This window comes from Pseudophryne corroboree, chromosome 1 (assembly GCF_028390025.1).
Source record: "Pseudophryne corroboree isolate aPseCor3 chromosome 1, aPseCor3.hap2, whole genome shotgun sequence".
Lineage (NCBI taxonomy): Eukaryota > Metazoa > Chordata > Amphibia > Anura > Myobatrachidae > Pseudophryne > Pseudophryne corroboree.
The window spans coordinates 1029020242-1029041521 of NC_086444.1; the positions used below are offsets into that span (position 1 = coordinate 1029020242).

General features: G+C 42.0%; 1 protein-coding gene across 4 annotated transcripts in view; it reads right to left on the bottom strand.

The window, feature by feature from the left end:
- The window catches only part of LOC134922808 (uncharacterized), a 338146-nt gene that overhangs the window by 235678 nt on the left and 81188 nt on the right, over positions 1 to 21280 (bottom strand). For 3 of the 4 annotated variants that reach the window (XM_063920697.1, XM_063920699.1, XM_063920696.1), the window contains exon 2: positions 20138 to 20321. In XM_063920697.1, coding sequence (XP_063776767.1) covers positions 20138 to 20269 — 132 coding nt within the window. In that variant the 5' untranslated portion in view covers positions 20270 to 20321. Of the gene's footprint in view, positions 1 to 4719; positions 5586 to 20137; positions 20322 to 21280 lie in introns of those variants that run through there. The other variant, XM_063920698.1, reaches the window with a different exon arrangement.

A 21280-nucleotide genomic window follows, 5' to 3' on the forward strand; every position in this document is an offset into this window, starting at 1 on the left:
TGTTTTAACAATTCTCTGGAGTAACCCCTTGTTGCTAATTTTTCTATAAGCGTATTAATTTGTTCTTCAGCAACTTCACTCTTGGAGTTAATCCTCCAGATGCGTAGCATTTGAGAATAAGGTAATGAATTTTTTAATTTAACAGGGTGACAGCTATTATACTGTAGCAATGTATTCCTGTCTGTAGTTTTTATATGTACAGATGTTTCAAATTGATTGTCATTCAGTTTGATTACTACATCAAGAAAATCTATGCACTCTTTGCTCATGCGGTGTGTCAATTTCACTGGGTTATCACTAGCATTATTATCTTCAATCAATTTCTCCACTGATTCCTTAGAACCCGACCAGATAATAAATAAATCGTCTATAAAACGAGTATATAGTACGATATTAGACGATATTGTCGGATCTGTAAAGAACATCTCATGTTCGACACCAAACATAAATATATTTGCTATTGCCGGAGCTACTGCTGAGCCCATAGAACAACCGCTTAATTGAATATAGTATTTTTTGTCAAACATAAAGTAATTCTTTTTTAAGATAAACTCCAACAATTCAACACAGAAATCTATAAATGCCAAATCCATCGTATTATTCTCACTCAAAAATCTTTTAACTGCAACCAAACAAATATCATGTGGAATTATGGTGTATAAACTGACCACATCTGCGCATATCATCCAGGAATTCTCCGGTATATCACGCAATGTGGTCAGTTTATTAAGAAACATAGTCGTGTCCAGCAAAAAGTTTTTATGTTGCTGGACTAAAGGTTGCAAAATACTATCCAAGTATGTAGAGATTGGCTGTGTAAGGGAACCCCTAGAAGAGACAATAGGGCGTCCCGGTGGGGGGGTTAACCCCTTGTGCACTTTAGGTAATGTGTAAAGTAATGGTGTTACTGGATGCTTGGGTAACAATACATCAGCCAATTTCTGTTCAATGATATCTTTGTGAACAGCATTCCTCAAAATGTCACCTAATTCTTTACAGAAAGTGTTCACTGGGTCACCCTTTAATAGTTGGTATGTTTTCACATCACTCAATTGTCGTAGGATTTCACCGCGGTAGTCCTTAATGTCCTGGAGGACGATTGCCCCTCCTTTATCCGCCGGCCTTATGATTAAATTGTTATTCCTAGAAAGAGATTCCACAGCTCCTCTTTCCTCTGGGGACAAATTAGGATGAATGTCTTTAGGACCTTTTGTAATGTCCTGTACCCCTTTATCCACTATGCGCATGAAAGTCTTAAGACTAGAACTGTTGGTATTGGGGTCAAATGTTGATTTAGGTGTTATTTTTCTTAGTTGTTCCGGAATGGATTTCTTTTGTTCCATTTGTTGTAATGGATTGGTTTTAGAAAAGAATTCTTTAATCTTTAATTTTCTGAATAGTTGATACTTCTCCTGTTGCCATTTGAAGTCATCAAAATATGTAGTCGGAATATATGACAAACCCTTGCTCAATAATGAGCTTTCTGCAGTAGACAAATCGTATGAAGATAAATTTATAATTATTTCTTTCGTGTCGTTGGTGGCTTCTTGGCGGGGTTTGAGCCTTTTGTTTTGGCCCCCCCTCCTTGTTCTATTTTCTCTTTTGCCGAAAATTTCGCCCTTGTTTGTGCTCCTAAAGGGGCTATTCTTGATGTAGATACTTCAGAATCACTATTTGTGCTATTAAATTCTTGTGAGGATGATTCTCCATGGAAGTCTTTCCTCTGATTTCTACGAAAAAACGGTCGTCTGTTCTCATTATTTCTGCTCCCTGATATCCATTGGTACACAGTGTGTAATTCATAGTCCTGCTGAACCTTAGAGAACTTTTCTCTTTTAAATTTGAGTAGATCCCGTCTATAAGCCGCTACTTGTTTTTCCAGTTTCTTTAACCAGTCTCCATCTGTGTCGGTACTTAATGTTGTTACATGTTGCGTCTCAAATTGTTTAATTTTTTCCATCAGCAGTGCTTGTTCTTTTTTAGCAAATTCAAGATTAAAGAATTCTTTTCTAAAACCAATCCATTACAACAAACGGAACAAAAGAAATCCATTCCGGAACAACTAAGAAAAATAACACCTAAATCAACATTTGACCCCAATACCAACAGTTCTAGTCTTAAGACTTTCATGCGCATAGTGGATAAAGGGGTACAGGACATTACAAAAGGTCCTAAAGACATTCATCCTAATTTGTCCCCAGAGGAAAGAGGAGCTGTGGAATCTCTTTCTAGGAATAACAATTTAATCATAAGGCCGGCGGATAAAGGAGGGGCAATCGTCCTCCAGGACATTAAGGACTACCGCGGTGAAATCCTACGACAATTGAGTGATGTGAAAACATACCAACTATTAAAGGGTGACCCAGTGAACACTTTCTGTAAAGAATTAGGTGACATTTTGAGGAATGCTGTTCACAAAGATATCATTGAACAGAAATTGGCTGATGTATTGTTACCCAAGCATCCAGTAACACCATTACTTTACACATTACCTAAAGTGCACAAGGGGTTAACCCCCCCACCGGGACGCCCTATTGTCTCTTCTAGGGGTTCCCTTACACAGCCAATCTCTACATACTTGGATAGTATTTTGCAACCTTTAGTCCAGCAACATAAAAACTTTTTGCTGGACACGACTATGTTTCTTAATAAACTGACCACATTGCGTGATATACCGGAGAATTCCTGGATGATATGCGCAGATGTGGTCAGTTTATACACCATAATTCCACATGATATTTGTTTGGTTGCAGTTAAAAGATTTTTGAGTGAGAATAATACGATGGATTTGGCATTTATAGATTTCTGTGTTGAATTGTTGGAGTTTATCTTAAAAAAGAATTACTTTATGTTTGACAAAAAATACTATATTCAATTAAGCGGTTGTTCTATGGGCTCAGCAGTAGCTCCGGCAATAGCAAATATATTTATGTTTGGTGTCGAACATGAGATGTTCTTTACAGATCCGACAATATCGTCTAATATCGTACTATATACTCGTTTTATAGACGATTTATTTATTATCTGGTCGGGTTCTAAGGAATCAGTGGAGAAATTGATTGAAGATAATAATGCTAGTGATAACCCAGTGAAATTGACACACCGCATGAGCAAAGAGTGCATAGATTTTCTTGATGTAGTAATCAAACTGAATGACAATCAATTTGAAACATCTGTACATATAAAAACTACAGACAGGAATACATTGCTACAGTATAATAGCTGTCACCCTGTTAAATTAAAAAATTCATTACCTTATTCTCAAATGCTACGCATCTGGAGGATTAACTCCAAGAGTGAAGTTGCTGAAGAACAAATTAATACGCTTATAGAAAAATTAGCAACAAGGGGTTACTCCAGAGAATTGTTAAAACAGACTAGAAATAAGGTTCAAAAATTAGATAGGAAGAAGTTGTTGAATAAAACAGCCAAGGAACAACAGAATAAGAAGATACCCATAGTAAACCAGTTTAATACCCAATCGAGAGAGGTCAATTCTGTGATTAGAAACAATTGGCATATCATCAAATCTGACCAACAATTACCATTTATTGATGTAGATCCCATGCCTTGTTATACTAGAGGTCAGAATCTTAGGGATTTATTGGTACGGGCAGATATTGGTTATTATGGAGAAAATAAATCAGGGCACTTTCTTTCAAAAAAGTCTTTTGGTTGTTTTAAATGTGGGTGTACAACTTGTAGTTATATGATACCTGGTGATTCATTTTATCATCCCCATACGGGTAAAAAAATTCTTATCCGTCACCATCTAACTTGCAACTCGTGTTATGTGATATATCAAATAATCTGCCCCTGTGGTCTTTCATATATAGGGAAGACACAGGGGAGATTTAAGGATCGTATGGCAGCACATAGATCTGCAATAAGAGCAGCACTAAATAGTAATACGAGATCGGAGCAACCTGTTGCTCGTCACTTTGCAGAGGCTAAACACTCCATTGCAAGTATTAAATATAGAATGATTGACTGGGTGAAAAAACCAGTCAGAGGGGGCGATAGGAACCGTTTACTAATCCAGAGAGAAGTGCAATGGATTCACCGACTGGATGTGGTAGCGCCGCGGGGACTAAACGAATATCTGAGTTTCAGTTGTTTTGGATAAATAATAAGTATAAGTATATAAATCATACATTATGAGTTATTAATGTGAGTAGTCGTAAGTTTAGCTCTAAAAACTTATCAATCATGTGTTGTTTGTAATTCCAGGTCCGTTATTTTAAATGTGTATGTGTTGTCATGGTGATGGGTGTCACTTTAGAATGACGTAATCAGCCGTGGCCGAAAGAGAGGAGGTTTGTCCTCAGCGGTCGGCGCGGTGCGTTCCACGGGTGCACGTGTATATAAGGTATGTTTTGTCTGTTTTTTCTAATAAACCTGACGATAGTGCTTACGAGCATTGAAACGTTGTTTGACCAGCAAATTATCTCTTGACTGTTTTGTGAGACATCGAGTGCCGCACCGGGGTAAATATGTGTCTGTACATGCTGTACATGTGAGGGCACCGATGCATTAATGGAATAACATCGTGGAGTGCCGGACCCATGCTATTTCTATGTATATATATATATATATATATATATATTATGCAACATACTACTATATAGTGCAACATATAATAGTACTGCTATAAACGACAATAACAGATCTAAAAGTTTACCAGTTTAGTATGTGGCCCCACATTGCCGGTTTACTTACTTTTTGTACTTTTTTCCGAGGGGTAATCCCTTTCCTATATAGTGTCCACATCCTTCTTCAGCTTCACTGTTAATTTCAGTGCATAACTAACTTTTATTTGCTATTATGCACTAAAAGAATCTGCAAGTCAAAATTACTACTAGCTGCAGTCCAGGAGGACAAACCTGTATCTTCAGGATACCAGATAGTTCCCGTGGAGAAAACCACACAAATGTGTGTTGGTTTTATGTTATTATTTAGGGTTCAGAAAACTGATCTTAAAGCACATTATAAAAACCTACTGTAAATTTGGCAGAATCTCCATAGAATACAATGTGCATTAAGTGGCACATCAGATATTTGCTACTGGATTATCAGTTGTTCTCAAAACTGAACAATCCATACTGCACATCAGTTTATTTGCAACGTCCATTCCACTTGTCCAGCTTGGCAGTACCTTGTGAGCAGTCATCCATTTACAACTTGGTTATGTCATTCCTGTGCCCTTTCATTTTGTGAAAAATCACATTTGCTGTTTTCTGTGCCAGGAGAAATAATCAGGAGAATCATATGTCTGCGCCAAACTGACAAACTACTTGGTCAAAACAAAAGTGCAGCACATATCCGGCAACTATTTTGCTTTGGCTGGTGCGTTGCTCTTTTTGCAAAGCAAGTTCTTGGGAAAGCTCTTAGGAAGTACCTCACTTGGATGATAATCCACAGAGACCCGCTGGATCCCCATAACAAGAAAAATCAGTGTCAATTTCACCTGCTGAAGCTCTTTAATGGATGGAATCCAAGAGAAGTTCCTTAGTCATAACCAAACTGAACTGCTCTTAGCAACGCACACTTCACCTGTTTGTGTTCTCTCCTGGAGGGCATCACAGCTCTGCTGCTAATTACACACCTCTAACACCCACCCCCTCCATTTATTTAACAGAACATCAGAGCTGTCACTCATCTGAACCACAAACGAGGAAGTGGTATCACTGCATTCTCACTAGTTAACTCTCCTTTAGAACACAAGTTTACATTACAACAATAAAGCACTGAGGTTGTTACGTCTGCTAGATACAATGACAGTAACTCACATCTAGTGACACACTGATTTATAAATAGATATCCACAATTGCCAAATAAGTAAAACAAACACACTGTACATAAAATAGCATAGCCACCAATTACAAACTGTCTTTTGTAACATGAAAAACAAAGGAATCCACACCATGAAAAGTAACTTATTGTTACTTAAGAATAAATATGGCATTTGCGTTTATTAGCTGCCTGCCAAGTTCTGTTACAAAGAATATGGAAAAAAGATGAACAAAATCTAGAGTAGTATTTTGTTTAAAGAAACTTCGTAATGTCAGTCCAGAGGGGAGGCAGTCAATTAACCACCGGTCAGGATCCTGGCTGTCAGGATACCAACGCCGGAATCCCGATCCCCGCCGTCCAGAAACACCACTTGGGTGGTGGTCTACCCCACCGTCTGAACGGGAATAGAACTGGTCACCACCGAGCCCAAAGTGTGTCTGTGGCGCTCGCCGCCGGGATCCCAGCGTCAATCTCCTGACCTCCAGAATCCCGACCGCTGAGATCTCATATTGATCCCACTCAAAGTTCTAGATATTGAATAAGAAAATAAGTAACTAATACTAGCCAATTTTATTACAGTAAGTTAAAATTTTATTTGGTGGTGTTGCCTTGGTAGTGTTTAATAATAAGAATTTACTTACCGATAATTCTATTTCTCGGAGTCCGTAGTGGATGCTGGGGTTCCTGAAAGGACCATCGGGAATAGCGGCTCCGCAGGAGACAGGGCACAAAAAGTAAAGCTTTACGATCAGGTGGTGTGTACTGGCTCCTCCCCCTATGACCCTCCTCCAAGCCTCAGTTAGGTACTGTGCCCGGACGAGCGTACACAATAAGGAAGGATTTTGAATCCCGGGTAAGACTCATACCAGCCACACCAATCACACTGTACAACCTGTGATCTGAACCCAGTTAACAGTATGATAACAGCGGAGCCTCTGAAAAGATGGCTCACAACAATAATAACCCGATTTTTGTAACTATGTACAAGTATTGCAGACAATCCGCACTTGGGATGGGCGCCCAGCATCCACTACGGACTCCGAGAAATAGAATTATCGGTAAGTAAATTCTTATTTTCTCTATCGTCCTAGTGGATGCTGGGGTTCCTGAAAGGACCATGGGGATAATACCAAAGCTCCCAAACGGGCGGGAGAGTGCGGATGACTCTGCAGCACCGAATGAGAGAACTCCAGGTCCTCCTTAGCCAGGGTATCAAATTTGTAGGATTTTACAAACGTGTTTGCCCCTGACTAAATAACCGCTCGGCAAAGTTGTAAAGCCGAGACCCCTCGGGCAGCCGCCCAAGATGAGCCCACCTTCCTTGTGGAATGGGCATTTACATATTTTGGCTGTGGCAGGCCTGCCACAGAATGTGCAAGCTGAATTGTATTACACATCCAACTAGCAATAGTCTGCTTAGAAGCAAGAGCACCCAGTTTGTTGGGTGCATACAGGATAACAGCAAGTCAGTTTTCCTGACTCCAGCCGTCCTGGAACATATTTTCAGGGCCCTGACAACATCTAGCAACTTGGAGTCCTCCAAGTCCCTAGTAGGTGCAAGGCACCACAATAAGCTGGTTCAGGTGAAACACTGACACCACCTTAGGGAGAGAACTGGGGACGAGTCCGCAGCTCTGCCCTGTCCGAATGGACAAACAGATATGGGCTTTTTTGAGAAAAAACCACCAATTTGACACTCGCCTGGTCCAGGCCAGGGCCAAGAGCATGGTCACTTTTCATGTGAGATGCTTCAAATCCACAGATTTGACTGGTTTTAAACCAATGTGATTTGAGGAATCCCAGAACTACGTTGAGATCCCACAGTGCCACTGGAGGCACAAAAGGGGGTTGTATATGCAATACTCCCTTGACAAACTTCTGGACTTCAGGAACTGAAGCCAATTCTTTCTGGAAGAAAATCGACAGGGCCGAAATTTGAACCTTAATGGACCCCAATTTGCGGCCCATAGACACTCCTGTTTGCAGGAAATGCAGGAAACGACCGAGTTGAAATTTCTTTGTGGGGCCATCCTGGCCTCACACCACGCAACATATTTTCGCCACATGTGGTGATAATGTTGTGCGGTCACCTCCTTTCTGGCTTTGACCAGGGTAGGAATGACCTCTTCCGGAATGCCTTTTTCCCTTAGGATCCGGCGTTCCACCGCCATGCCGACAAACGCAGCTGCGGTAAGTCTTGGAACAGACATGGTACTTGCTGAAGCAAATCCCTTCTTAGCAGCAGAGGCCATAAGACCTCTGTAAGCATCTCTTGAAGTTCCGGGTACCAAGTCCTTCTTGGCCAATCCGGAGCCATGAGTATAGTTCTTACTCCTCTACGTCTTATAATTCTCAGCACCTTAGGTATGAGAAGCAGAGGAGGGAACACATACACCGACTGGTACACCCACGGTGTTACCAGAACGTCCACAGCTATTGCCTGAGGGTCTCTTGACCTGGCGCAATACCTGTCCCGTTTTTTGTTCAGACGGGACGCCATCATGTCCACCTTTGGTATTTCCCAACGGTTTACAATCATGTGGAAAAAACTTCCCGATGAAGTTTCCACTCTCCCGGGTGGAGGTCGTGCCTGCTGAGGAAGTCTGCTTCCCAGTTTCCATTCCCGGGATGAAACACTGCTGACAGTGCTATCACATGATTTTCCGCCCAGCGAAAAGTCCTTGCAGTTTTTGCCATTGCCCTCCTGCTTCTTGTGTCGCCCTGTCTGTTTACGTGGGCGACTGCCGTGATGTTTTTCCCACTGGATCAATACCGGCTGACCTTGAAGCAGAGGTCTTGCTAAACTTAGAGCATTATAAATTTACCCTTAGCTCCAGTATATTTATGTGGAGAAAAGTCTCCAGACTTGATCACACTCCCTGGAAATTTTTTCCTTGTGTGACTGCTCCCCAGCCTCTCGGGCTGGGCTCCGTGGTCACCAGCATCCAATCCTGAATGCCGAATCTGCGGCCCTCTAGAAGATGAGCACTCTATAACCACCACAGGAGAGACACCCTTGTCCTTGGATATAGGGTTATCCGCTGATGCATCTGAAGATGCGATCCGGACCATTTGTCCAGCAGATCCCACTGAAAAGTTCTTGCGTGAAATCTGCCGAATGGAATTGCTTCGTAGGAAGCCACCATTTTTACCAGGACCCTTGTGCAATGATGCACTGTTTTTAGGAGGTTCCTGACTAGCTCGGATAACTCCCTGGCTTTCTCTTCCGGGAGAAACACCTTTTTCTGGACTGTGTCCAGAATCATCCCTAGGCACAGCAGACGTGTCGTCGGGATCAGCTGCGATTTTGGAATATTTAGAATCCACCCGTGCTGTTGTAGCAGTATCCGAGATAGTGCTACTCCGACCTCCAACTGTTCCCTGGACTATGCCCTTATCAGGAGATCGTCCAAGTAAGGGATAATTAAGACGCCTTTTCTTCGAAGAAGAATCATCATTTCGGCCATTACCTTGGTAAAGACCCGGGGTGCCGTGGACAATCCAAACGGCAGCGTCTGAAACTGATAGTGACAGTTCTGCACCACGAACCTGAGGTACCCTTAGTGAGAAGGGCAAATTTGGGACATAGAGGTAAACATCCCTGATGTCCCGGGACACTATATAGTCCCCTTCTTCCTGGTTCGTTATCACTGCTCTGAGTGACTCCATCTTGATTTGAACCTTTGTAAGTGTTCAAAAATTTTTTAGAATAAGTCTCACCTAGCCTTCTGGCTTCAGTACCACAATATAGTGTGGAATAATACCCCTTTTCTTGTAGTAGGAGAGGTAATTTAATTATCACCTGCTGGGAATACAGCTTGTGAATTTTTTCCCATACTGCCTCCTTGTCGGAGGGAGACCTTGGTAAAGCAGACTTCAGGAGCCTGCGAAGGGGAAACGTCTCGACATTCCAATCTGTACCCCTGGGATACTACTTGTAGGATCCAGGGGTCCTGTACGGTCTCAGCGCCATGCTGAGAACTTGTCAGAAGCGGTGGAACGCTTCTGTTCCTGGGAATGGGCTGCCTGCTGCAGTCTTCTTCCCTTTCCTCTATCCCTGGGCAGATATGATCTTATAGGGACGAAAGGACTGAGGCTGAAAAGACGGTGTCTTTTTCTGCAGAGATGTGACTTAGGGTAAAAACGGTGGATTTTCCAGCAGTTGCCGTGGCCACCAGGTCCGATGGACCGACCCCAAATAACTCCTCTTCCTTTATACGGCAATACACCTTTGTGCCGTTTGGAATCTGCATCACCTGACCACTGTCGTGTCCATAACATCTTCTGGCAGATATGGACATCGCATTTACTCTTGATGCCAGAGTGCAAATATCCCTCTGTGCATCTCGCATATATAGAAATGCATCCTTTAAATGCTCTATAGTCAATAAAATACTGTCCCTGTCAAGGGTATCAATATTTTTAGTCAGGGAATCCGACCAAGCCACCCCAGCTCTGCACATCCAGGCTGAGGCGATCGCTGGTCGCAGTATAACACCAGTATGTGTGTATATACTTTTTATGATATTTTCCAGCCTCCTGTCAGCTGGTCCTTGAGGACGGCCCTATCTATAGACGGTACCGCCACTTGTTTTGATAAGCGTGAGCGCCTTAGCCACCCTAAGGGGTGTTTCCCAACGCGCCCTAACTTCTGGCGGGAAAGGGTATACCGCCCCTAATTTTCTATCGGGGGGAACCCACGCATCATCACACACTTTATTTAATTTATCTGATTCAGGAAAAACTACGGTAGTTTTTTCACATCCCACATAATACCCTCTTTTGTGGTACTTGTAGTATCAGAAATATGTAACACCTCCTTCATTGCCTTTAACGTGTGGCCCTAATAAGGAATACGTTTGTTTATTCACCGTCGACACTGGATTCAGTGTCCCTGTCTGTGTCTGTGTCGACCGACTAAAGTAACCGGGCGTTTTAAAACCCCTGACGGTGTTTTTGAGACGTCTGGACCGGTACTAATTGTTTGTCGGCCGTCTCATGTCGTCAACCGACCTTGCAGCGTGTTGACATTATCACGTAATTCCCTAAATAAGCCATCCATTCCGGTGTCGACTCCCTAGAGAGTGACATCACCATTACAGGCAATTGCTCCGCCTCCTCACCAACATCGTCCTCATACATGTCGACACACACGTACCGACACACAGCACACACACAGGGAATGCTCTGATAGAGGACAGGACCCACTAGCCCTTTGGAGAGACAGAGGGAGAGTTTGCCAGCACACACCAAAAACGCTATAATTATATAGGGACAACCTTATATAAGTGTTTTCCCTTATAGCATCTTTATTATATATTTCTAACGCCAAATTAGTGCCCCCCCTCTCTGTTTTAACCCTGTTTCTGTAGTGCAGTGCAGGGGAGAGCCTGGGAGCCTTCCCTCCAGCCTTCCTGTGAGGGAAAATGGCGCTGTGTGCTGAGGAGATAGGCCCCGCCCCTTTTTCGGCGGCCTCGTCTCCCGCTCTTAACGGATTCTGGCAGGGGTTAAATATCTCCATATAGCCTCTGGAGGCTATATGTGAGGTATTTTTAGCCAAAATAGGTTTTCATTTGCCTCCCAGGGCGCCCCCCTCCCAGCGCCCTGCACCCTCAGTGACTGCCGTGTGAAGTGTGCTGAGAGGAAAATGGCGCACAGCTGCAGTGCTGTGCGCTACCTTTAGAAGACTGAGGAGTCTTCTGCCGCCGATTCTGGACCTCTTCTTACTTCAGCATCTGCAAGGGGGCCGGCGGCAAGGCTCCGGTGACCATCCAGGCTGTACCTGTGATCGTCCCTCTGGAGCTGATGTCCAGTAGCCAAGAAGCCAATCCATCCTGCACGCAGGTGAGTTCACTTCTTCTCCCCTAAGTCCCTCGTTGCAGTGATCCTGTTGCCAGCAGGACTCACTGTAAAATAAAAAACCTAAGCTAAACTTTTCTAAGCAGCTCTTTAGGAGAGCCACCTAGATTGCACCCTTCTCGGCCGGGCACAAAAATCTAACTGAGGCTTGGAGGAGGGTCATAGGGGGAGGAGCCAGTACACACCACCTGATCGTAAAGCTTTACTTTTTGTGCCCTGTCTCCTGCGGAGCCGCTATTCCCCATGGTCCTTTCAGGAACCCCAGCATCCACTAGGACGATAGAGAAATAGGGGTGCACAACTGTTTCCAGTCTGTGGACCGTATTGGGAGATCGCATGCAGTTAACACATATAGGGGTCTATTCATGCAGCAGAGAAAAGCCCTGTTTTGCGTTAAACAGGGCTTTTCTCTGCTTACCGCAATTCACAGAGCGGGTTACCGTGGAGAAGTCTCTGACTTCTCCAGCGGTACCCCCACTCTCTGCCTGAATCGCATCACCATACCTTTGTATGGTGAGTGCGATTCATGAAGGTGCGGAAAGCTCTGCTTTCCGCTTCTCCATGGAGTTCAGGTTCGCCATCTCAGGACGGCGTAACCTGAACTGTGGTGCGGAGGCGGCAGGGAAGCTCAATGCTTCCCTGATCGCTGCTCTGCACCTCGCGCTGGCTCCGCCCCCCGACCTCCCAGCAACCACTGCGGCCTGCCGGGAGATCAACACCCTGCGCATGCGCAAAGGGACCCGCCGCTGTACCCCGCGCATCGCTGGGAAGGACCGCTGGAGATGACCTCACCGCAGGAGCCCCAGACACCGCATCGCATCGTCGGAAGGGTAAGTATACATGAATTGCTACTTATCACAGCTATACATCGCATCGAAGCGCTGCGATGTATAGTGATAAGTAGCAATTCTGTTTTCGTTTTCTACATGAATAGACCCCATAGTATTAACATACAGTTAACTAGTGGAAGAGGCCTTGCAGCATTGTTAAAAGGTCCCTATGGAGATTGAAGTGTACACAATGCTGTATGTCAGGATGCGCCACCACCTGAAGGTAAGGTCATGTAGCTACAAAGTCCCGTTACACCTGTAGCAACACATTACCTCTGCAGCAGCACCAGCATAACCCCTTCTCAACATATCCTTCTGCACTGGCTGTGTACTCTCAGCAACTCCTGCACACCACTGTCTCATCACACAAAAAAACAAGCAACCAATTTCATAGAGAGCGGTACACTTTGGTCTGCCTCAGATCCCCTAGGATATACGGAGGTTGCCAGAACATTCGATGCTCCTATAATGCTTTTCCTTCCCGGATGATGGCCTGTCGGCAAACATTTATTAATCTGGAGGGACGTCTTCGCTACCATACTAGACAGACAATTCACCTTTCACTGGCACCTTCAGGGATAGATCAGGCACTATTTTTGCATTCTACAGATTGTGAGGCTGGTTTGTGCTTGACTAGACTCAGTATGAGAGGCCATTCAATTCAATATGACAGCTTTCTTGATATAACATACAATGAAATGGATATATTATATACAGCAAGATGGAGATTGCATATAATGAAATGGATATAACATAGCAAGATGTATATGACCTATAATGAAATGGATATAACATATAGTGAGATGGATATGAAATAGTGAAATGGATATGATATATATTGAAATGGATATAACATAGTGAGATGTATATGATAAATGCAGACATGAATATTATATCAAATTAATGTGACACATGCTGGAATGAATGTCATATGGTGAAATGAATATGAGTTGGTTACATAGTGGGGCATAGCTGGTAGATAGGGATTGGTATACCGGGTAGTGGTGGAGGTAATTTTCATTTGTCAAATAATTAGCTCCATCCGTGGATGTTTTAAAATGTATCAGTTAGTAATTAATACACCTGGGCACCTCCTGGGTTACCTGCAAAACATTCACTGTGTGGGGTCCTGAGGACAGAGTTTGAGTACCTTGATTTAGTTTCAAATTGCCACTATGGTCTTACAAACAATTCTAATACTTGCTTGTGTTGGTATAGTATGAGCTTGAATGGCGCCTTCTTGTTCTTGTTTTGTGACCTAGGTGTCTGTTTTTGTACCTACCGGGCATGAGAGGTGTATACCCATATGTGGCTTTATCCTGTGGTTCCAGGTTACTGTATGAGGTGACTAAATCATTTGTCATTTATTTGACATATCATTTGTATTTATTTGTATTGTCCGTACTCTACTGGTTTATAGAAATTATACATGTGCTGTAGCTACGTGCCCAGATGTCTAGTCAACTACATTTGTGCTGTAAATGGGTTTTTTTCCATTGTAAGACATTATTTGTATGTTCTGCTGTGCCATGTACACTGTGGACTAAGTTGGGCGCATCCACAGTCACCTTTCCGTGAGGCTGCGGATGTCTGCTTACTAGATTATGGTAATGCGAGAATCCACCTTTTGACAGTAAGTATCCGTGTGTGTGCATGTGGAAGCCTATCTCGCCCACTGTTCTTACATCTGCTGCTGCAGTCATCATCATTAGTACATAATGAACTTACAACAGCCTGCTGGGTGCAAAAGATTTGGCTAAAATAGTCTTCCCATCTACTCTCACATAACACTCCCATGAATCAGAAGAGTTCTGAGTGATCGCATGACAGCCACCCAGTTACCAACCAGCTACACCCATTCTGCAGATAGTGTGGCCTGTCGACAAAGGGACCAATCCAAACACACCAGCAATTTCCATCTGTGTGCCGATTTTAACACGTGCACATAAATGGATTTCTTTCTGTGGCGTCTGTATGCGCAGTATGATGACATTTGCGAGATCCATGTGCATGCGACTTGCGTGAGACTCAGGCCCTGTGACTCCATTGCTATATGTTGTATGTTTTTAGTTTGGAGGGTTTGTTTTATACATTTTGTTTTGTATAAACATCTTACAACTGTTGTATAAATAAACAAGCTAAAAAAACGAATTGGTCCTTTGAAACGGGGGCCGTTACACTTCATTAGTTGATGATCAGAAAGTGCTACCACCAGATTTCCAAACTGTGTGAGCTCAGCACACTTAAGCTGGGTATACACTAGAAGACCTGTGTACCCAGCCGACAGCAGATGCAACAAAACAATATATCATGCAGCCCATACACACTGCACAACCTGGTTAATGGCCACACGATATATCAATCATCCAAAAGCATGGGGTCGTCAGCTACATCTTCAGATTGAGCAGCATGTAGGGTCAACCTGAAAATGTGACGGATCACGCCACGGGAGTACCCATACTGCATGCACATTGGAGAATTTGAACTATTTCTCATTCCGATCCGTCAGAATCATGCAAATTGTTCAAATATCATCTAATGTGTACCCAGCTTTACACTGCCTGTCAGTGGAATCTTTTGATGCTACTTGTGTTAGCAGCAAAGGTGGTAGTGTTAAGGCTTGTGGGGCAGCTGCTTTTCAGCGTTAAACCATGGATTTACCTACAACCTAATTTTACTCTTCTAAATTGACTACAGACCCCAAACCCCCTCCATGTCTAAACCACAACTGACTGGCAATGCAATATGCCTAAGTCAAGCTCCTATATCAGATATTCTGATCAGACCTGTCTCCATTTTCCCAGATTAGTGTGTGGTGTGCATCACATGTGTGTCAAAACACACACACAAAGTGTACCTGTGCATTATGTGAGACTGAGCATTGCAGAACTGAGGAGTGATGATTGATGATAACCCTTATTTGGGGTTCTACTCAACTACTGTATGATGGAGCTGCTGCTCTCTTGCTACACACCTGCGAACATTCAAAGTTATATTTACTAAAGCTTATAAAATTGAAAAGTGGTGATATTGCCCATAGCAGACAATCAGATTCTGTCTTTCATTTTCTAGGAATAGAGAAATGAAAGACAGGATCTGATTGGTTCCTATGATTGGTTGCTATAGGCAATATCACCACTTTTTTATTTTTAGACGCTTTAGTAAATGTACCCCTCAGAATCTATGGTGTTTAAAACAAGATCTTATGAGTAGTTGAGTGTGACTATCGCCATTTTGTAACCAATTTATTTTGTAAAATTTATATTTTTCTTGACAGTTTTAAAACCGCTAAATTTATCAAAGGTAAACTGCAGTAAAATAAAGCCCATCATTACAAATCACCAGCTCGACATATTGTATGTGAAAAATACTAAGTTCTACATACAGACATACGTGCCCTTATCTGAACGTACTGTAAAAAAAGGCATAAAGCCATAAAAAAAAGAGATGAATACAGTCATCATATCTGTAATAAAATAAAACAATAAAAATTATATGAGGGCACTAACTAAAAGTGCACTCCATGTATATGTGTATATATATATATATATATATATATATATATATTGGCTGGCAGATGGTCGGCACTCAGGACAATAATAGGATAATGCTGCGGTGCCTTCCTAAATATGTATAATCAATTTCCTCTACCCACCTAAGAGCAAGTAGGGGAAATTGTATATAAATATATATATATTTTTTTTTTATTAATAGTGTTCACTTAGTTAAAGTACGATATAATTATTTTGCCTGTATTATTATTTTTAATATTGTCTTCCTAATATTGTGTCTAGTGTTATGATATTTGTAATTATTTTCAAATACGCTGATGCACTGTAAATCATTGAGAGAAACACAGACCACTCCCATAAGACTGTTGACACAATTTAATTAATGCATGGTAAGTTAATAGATGGGCACCCAATCAGGAGCGCTCTCTCACACTTTGGCTGAAAAATTATATTTGGTCATTATTATTTATTTCATAACTTTATGGGGGCCCCATTATTTATTCCAAATTATAAATGGGCACTATTATTTATTATACACTATACAGTCAAAATATATAGGACTACTATTATTTAATCAAAACCATACAGTGAAACTATTATTTGTTCAAAACTTTACAGGATTTTTTTTCTAATTAGAAACTATACATTGTCACTATTATTTATTATAAAAAATATGGGGACACAATTATTTATTATTTAAAATACAGAGGCAGTATTATTTATTTTATTTCCCTGGTACCCATCAGTCAGGGGTAACACGAGGGCCCAATGCTACATTGTGTTAGGTATCCCTAGAAGCCCTACACCAGGTGACCAGGATTGATATTAAAGCCCGGTACACAATGGACCGATATCGGACCACTATGTCATTTTATCGGCCCATTATGTAATTTTAGGCCGATTCAGAATGTCAAATCGGGCATATCGCTCAAGTCGGGAACACACTGGGCCAATATCATCCCGATATAACGTTTTGGACCAATTCGGATCGACACTCATTGTGTATGCCCGATATGCTTGTTCCCGCGGTTGCTAGCGGCGGCGTCAGGTTTGATATGCTGCATATCAAAACTAGGGGTAAAGCTAGCGACCGCAACATGTGTTATGAAGGTAAGAGCAATATGTCGATGTGACCTCTATTACATCGTTCAATGTGTACCTAGGATCCAATATGTCAGCACTTCGGGCTGGGGACATACCATTACATTTAAAATAAATATATATTTTTTCTGCTACATTTATCTCCTCTAAACTCCAGGAGGTTTGGGCTCAACTGCATGCAATTTAAAGGTTTATAAATTACTGCACATCACCAAATATTACCATTGGTCTGCATTTACATCCTCCAAATCATTTTACAAAAAAAAATTATTGTTTTTTTTTCCATTAAATCCAACGACTTGGAGGGCAAACCCCCCAGGAATAAGTGTCCGTTTCACAATCAGCAACATTCTGAAAGCTTGATACATTTCTTCCTTAAACTGTGAATACACCAAACAATTATCTATCAGATCATCTGCCAGATCTGGTTGGTTGGATTAAAAATCTGGTAATGGATAAGAGCAAATGACAATCGACCATTTACTCTCAAACACTGGAAAATGGACAAAAACGGTCATTCATACAAAACTATTAACCTGTTTGTTTGAATGACCATTTTTCAGTGTTTGGGAGCAAATGGTAGATTGTCATTTGCTCTCAACCATTTTCATTCCAACCAATTAGATCTGGCAGATGATCCGCCAGATAACTGTATAAAGTATGCCCAGCTTTACTTGGTACTCACACATCAGTTTTAGGCTGGGTACACACTTGACGATGTGCATAGTATGCAACATCGTCAAGTGAAAAGTTATTGGAAATACACACTGAACAGTATCGGCACCGATATCATCAGTGATGGCGCCCACATCCAGGTGCATGCAGTCTTGTCCAATATCTTTAGATTTCAATGCCAGAACGAAAGATATTGGACTTTGTTGACGACCCGCAGGAGCGCGCATCATTAACGATATAGGGGGTAATTCCAAGTTGATCGCAGCAGGAAATTTTTTAGCAGTTGGGCAAAACCATGTGCACTGCAGGGGAGGCAGATATAACGTGCAGAGAGAGTTAGATTTGGGTGGGTTATTTTGTTTCTGTGCAGGGTAAGTACTGGCTGCTTTATTTTTACACTGCAAATTAGATTGCAGATTGAACACACCACACCCAAATCTAACTCTCTCTGTACATGTTATATCTGCCTCCCCTGCAGTGCACATGGTTTTGCCCAACTGCTAAAAAATTTCCTGCTGCGATCAACTTGGAATTACCCCCATAGTGTAGACACACTGGACGATGTTAACGATATATATTCCGATCCGCCGGTTCAGACAATATATCGGGTGCTTATGGTCAAGGGTGTACCTAGCCTTAAACACTTAGGTCCTTTCAATGCTCTTCCACACCCCTAAGGGTATCACACCAAATTAAACCTCTGGTGCACAAAACATCAACTATTATTCATTTAAAGGGCTTTATTGGGGAGATCTTATAATATACAATCTGAGCATATCAAAATATGTCTCTATCACAGACGCAGAGAAAAAAATTATTAAATTTTACATTAGCAGATCAGGTTCCCTAGTTGTAAAAACACAGTATGAAAAGAAGGATTATCTCAAATATTTGCAGATTGAGAGATGAGTTATTATTTAGCTTTCCAGATATCCATATTTTTCTAAAGAACAGTACTGGAGAACCTCCATCTCTTCCTTGTATAAGCTGGGAACCACAAGAGGGTGAATATAGATGTCTGGCACAGGCACAATCGCCAGAGTACTGGGTTTGCAAGATACTTAAACAGGGGAATAAATTGGGAAGTTCCATTATAAGTCCATCAGTCATTTTTATCATTAGGCTGTCACTGTAATTGTCACTGTCAGGGAGCTGTGGGCAGGGGTGTATCTAGGGGTCCGAGTGCCCCTGGCAAAGTAAGGGGCTGGTGTAATCCCCCCACACCCATTTGTGAGGATTGGAAATGGGGCATGGTCTTGTGGGGGAAGGGCATGGACACAATAGTACTTTCAATTCAAATTATGCCACACAGTAGTGTCCCTTATTCACATTACACCCCACAGTAGTTCTTTCCCACAGCCTGACCCCCCCCCCCCCAGCCTCCTCAATGGTGCCTAACCCTAACCCAGCCTTCCTAATCTCTCTTCCTGCAGCCTAAATCTAACCCTCCCACCTCGCAGCCTAACCCTAACCCTCCCACGCGGCTTGCCAGTGGAGACTTTGGCACCAGCTCAATCCGGATTTTGGCATTCTGCATTGCTATCTATGTTGGGATGTCAGTATCAGCTTTCCGACCGCTGGGATGCCAAACGCCGGCATCTTGACTGCATCCTGAATGAAATGCTAATGAGCTGCAGTGAGATGAGCCTCATATGGACCCAGCCATTAACCAAACACAATTAGTTGGATGGTAGAAGTACTTCCTGTTAGAAAAAACATCAGGGTGCCATCATATCCAAGATAAAATGATCAATTATACAATTAACTGATATACATATCCTTGAACGTGGCCTTGAAATAGGTAAGATATGTATTTTCTTTATTACACTCAACAAGTTAACGTTTTCACTTACTTACTACTTACTTACATCTAACATGCATGATAATCGTGTAGTTTTCCAGAAACTACAGTCCCTTCTCCCAAACACTGCCACTTTTTTATTATCTTCAACAACAAATAGATCTATAGCACTGTGTTACATAACAATTGCTGTGTACCTGGTGAGAGTCTGTTACTGCCGGCGCGGCACCGGTGTCCGTCAGCACCGTACTGCACTTGTGATCAGACTAGTGTCCGGCAGCATTGCAACCCTGACGTTTAACACTGTAGATAGATTGCATGTCCTATTTAGGATTTTAGAGTAATTTTGGAATACAGCATAGCAAAGTTAATTTATGGGCTGCCAGTTTTCATCCTAATTCCATTGTTTTACACTTCTTTACCTTTGCACGGCCAAAGAGAAACTAAATATAACTGCATCCAAAGCAATTTACTGATAAATAATTCATATAATGGGGTATTGACCCTTTTAAACACTAGAAAAGAAACGGACTATCCTATAACGTGATAAGAAACAAAAAACATACCTGCATCAACCTAGCTGATGAAGTGTAGCATCTCCGTATCCCAATGACGGTATGTTCTCTAAAAAGTTTTGATTTGACCTCATTTGCCTTCCTGTGTGTATAAGCAGTGCGACTCCTCTGAATGTTATCCATATTCTTTCTCTATAATTCCTGGATGAAGAAACTTGCAGTTATGCCCAATTATCTGTAACAGATACAAAAGCAGTACCAATATAGTTACTTTAAGGGTTAAAATACTCCTAATCAGTGTCCATGTGCGTTCCCAGGCACCTTCTTTGGTGTATCGTAAGCAACAAGTACCGGAAAAAAACATGAGCAGGTTTTAGCTACAATTCTACAGTGGAGGATATAATAGTAGGTACTGAACATGAGGCTACATTTAGAATTATGCTGAGTATCTTATATCAAGGGTCATTCAAAAAAAATAAACATAATGATAATAATAATACAACGTGCCCTATAATGACATTCAGCAACAGTAATACAACTTAAACATGTTCAAAACAATCTATGTATCTATCTATCTATCTATCTATCTATCGCTACACTATATATTTATACACATTTTCAAGACTGCCCACAGAAACTTTCCCTAAGTTTAGAACGGTGCACATAGGACCTAATTCTGAGTCGCAGGTAATGCATACTTATCTGCATAAACATTATGATCAATATGCATACTTTTCCACGGCAGTATTCTGAGATGTAGCATCACTGTGTATGCAGCGCATCAGCGGCTCTGCCTGCAGCAGTCATCACTATCATTGGCCGTTATACCTGCCATATGCTGGGTGCAGGACATAAGGCATACACACTACATTCACACTTCTGAGAATGGTAACTCTGGCAACATGCCCACGACACGCCCAGGTGATGGTTCTTTTCTGAGTATACGCCCAGCTGCCACCCAGAAACGCGTATTTCCCATACAGCAGGATACAACAGACATCCGCCAAACTCCAAAGTGCCCGTGCATACATGCACAGTATGAAAAAAAAATTGTTCTATCCATCCATATTCAGAGCTACGTGCAACTGTAAATCAGGCATATAGTAGGTTTCATGTTGAAGATAATTAGATGTATTCTTATGTTTTAGGAGTATTTATTTATTTACAGTTTCTTAAGGTGTGTACACAGTGAGA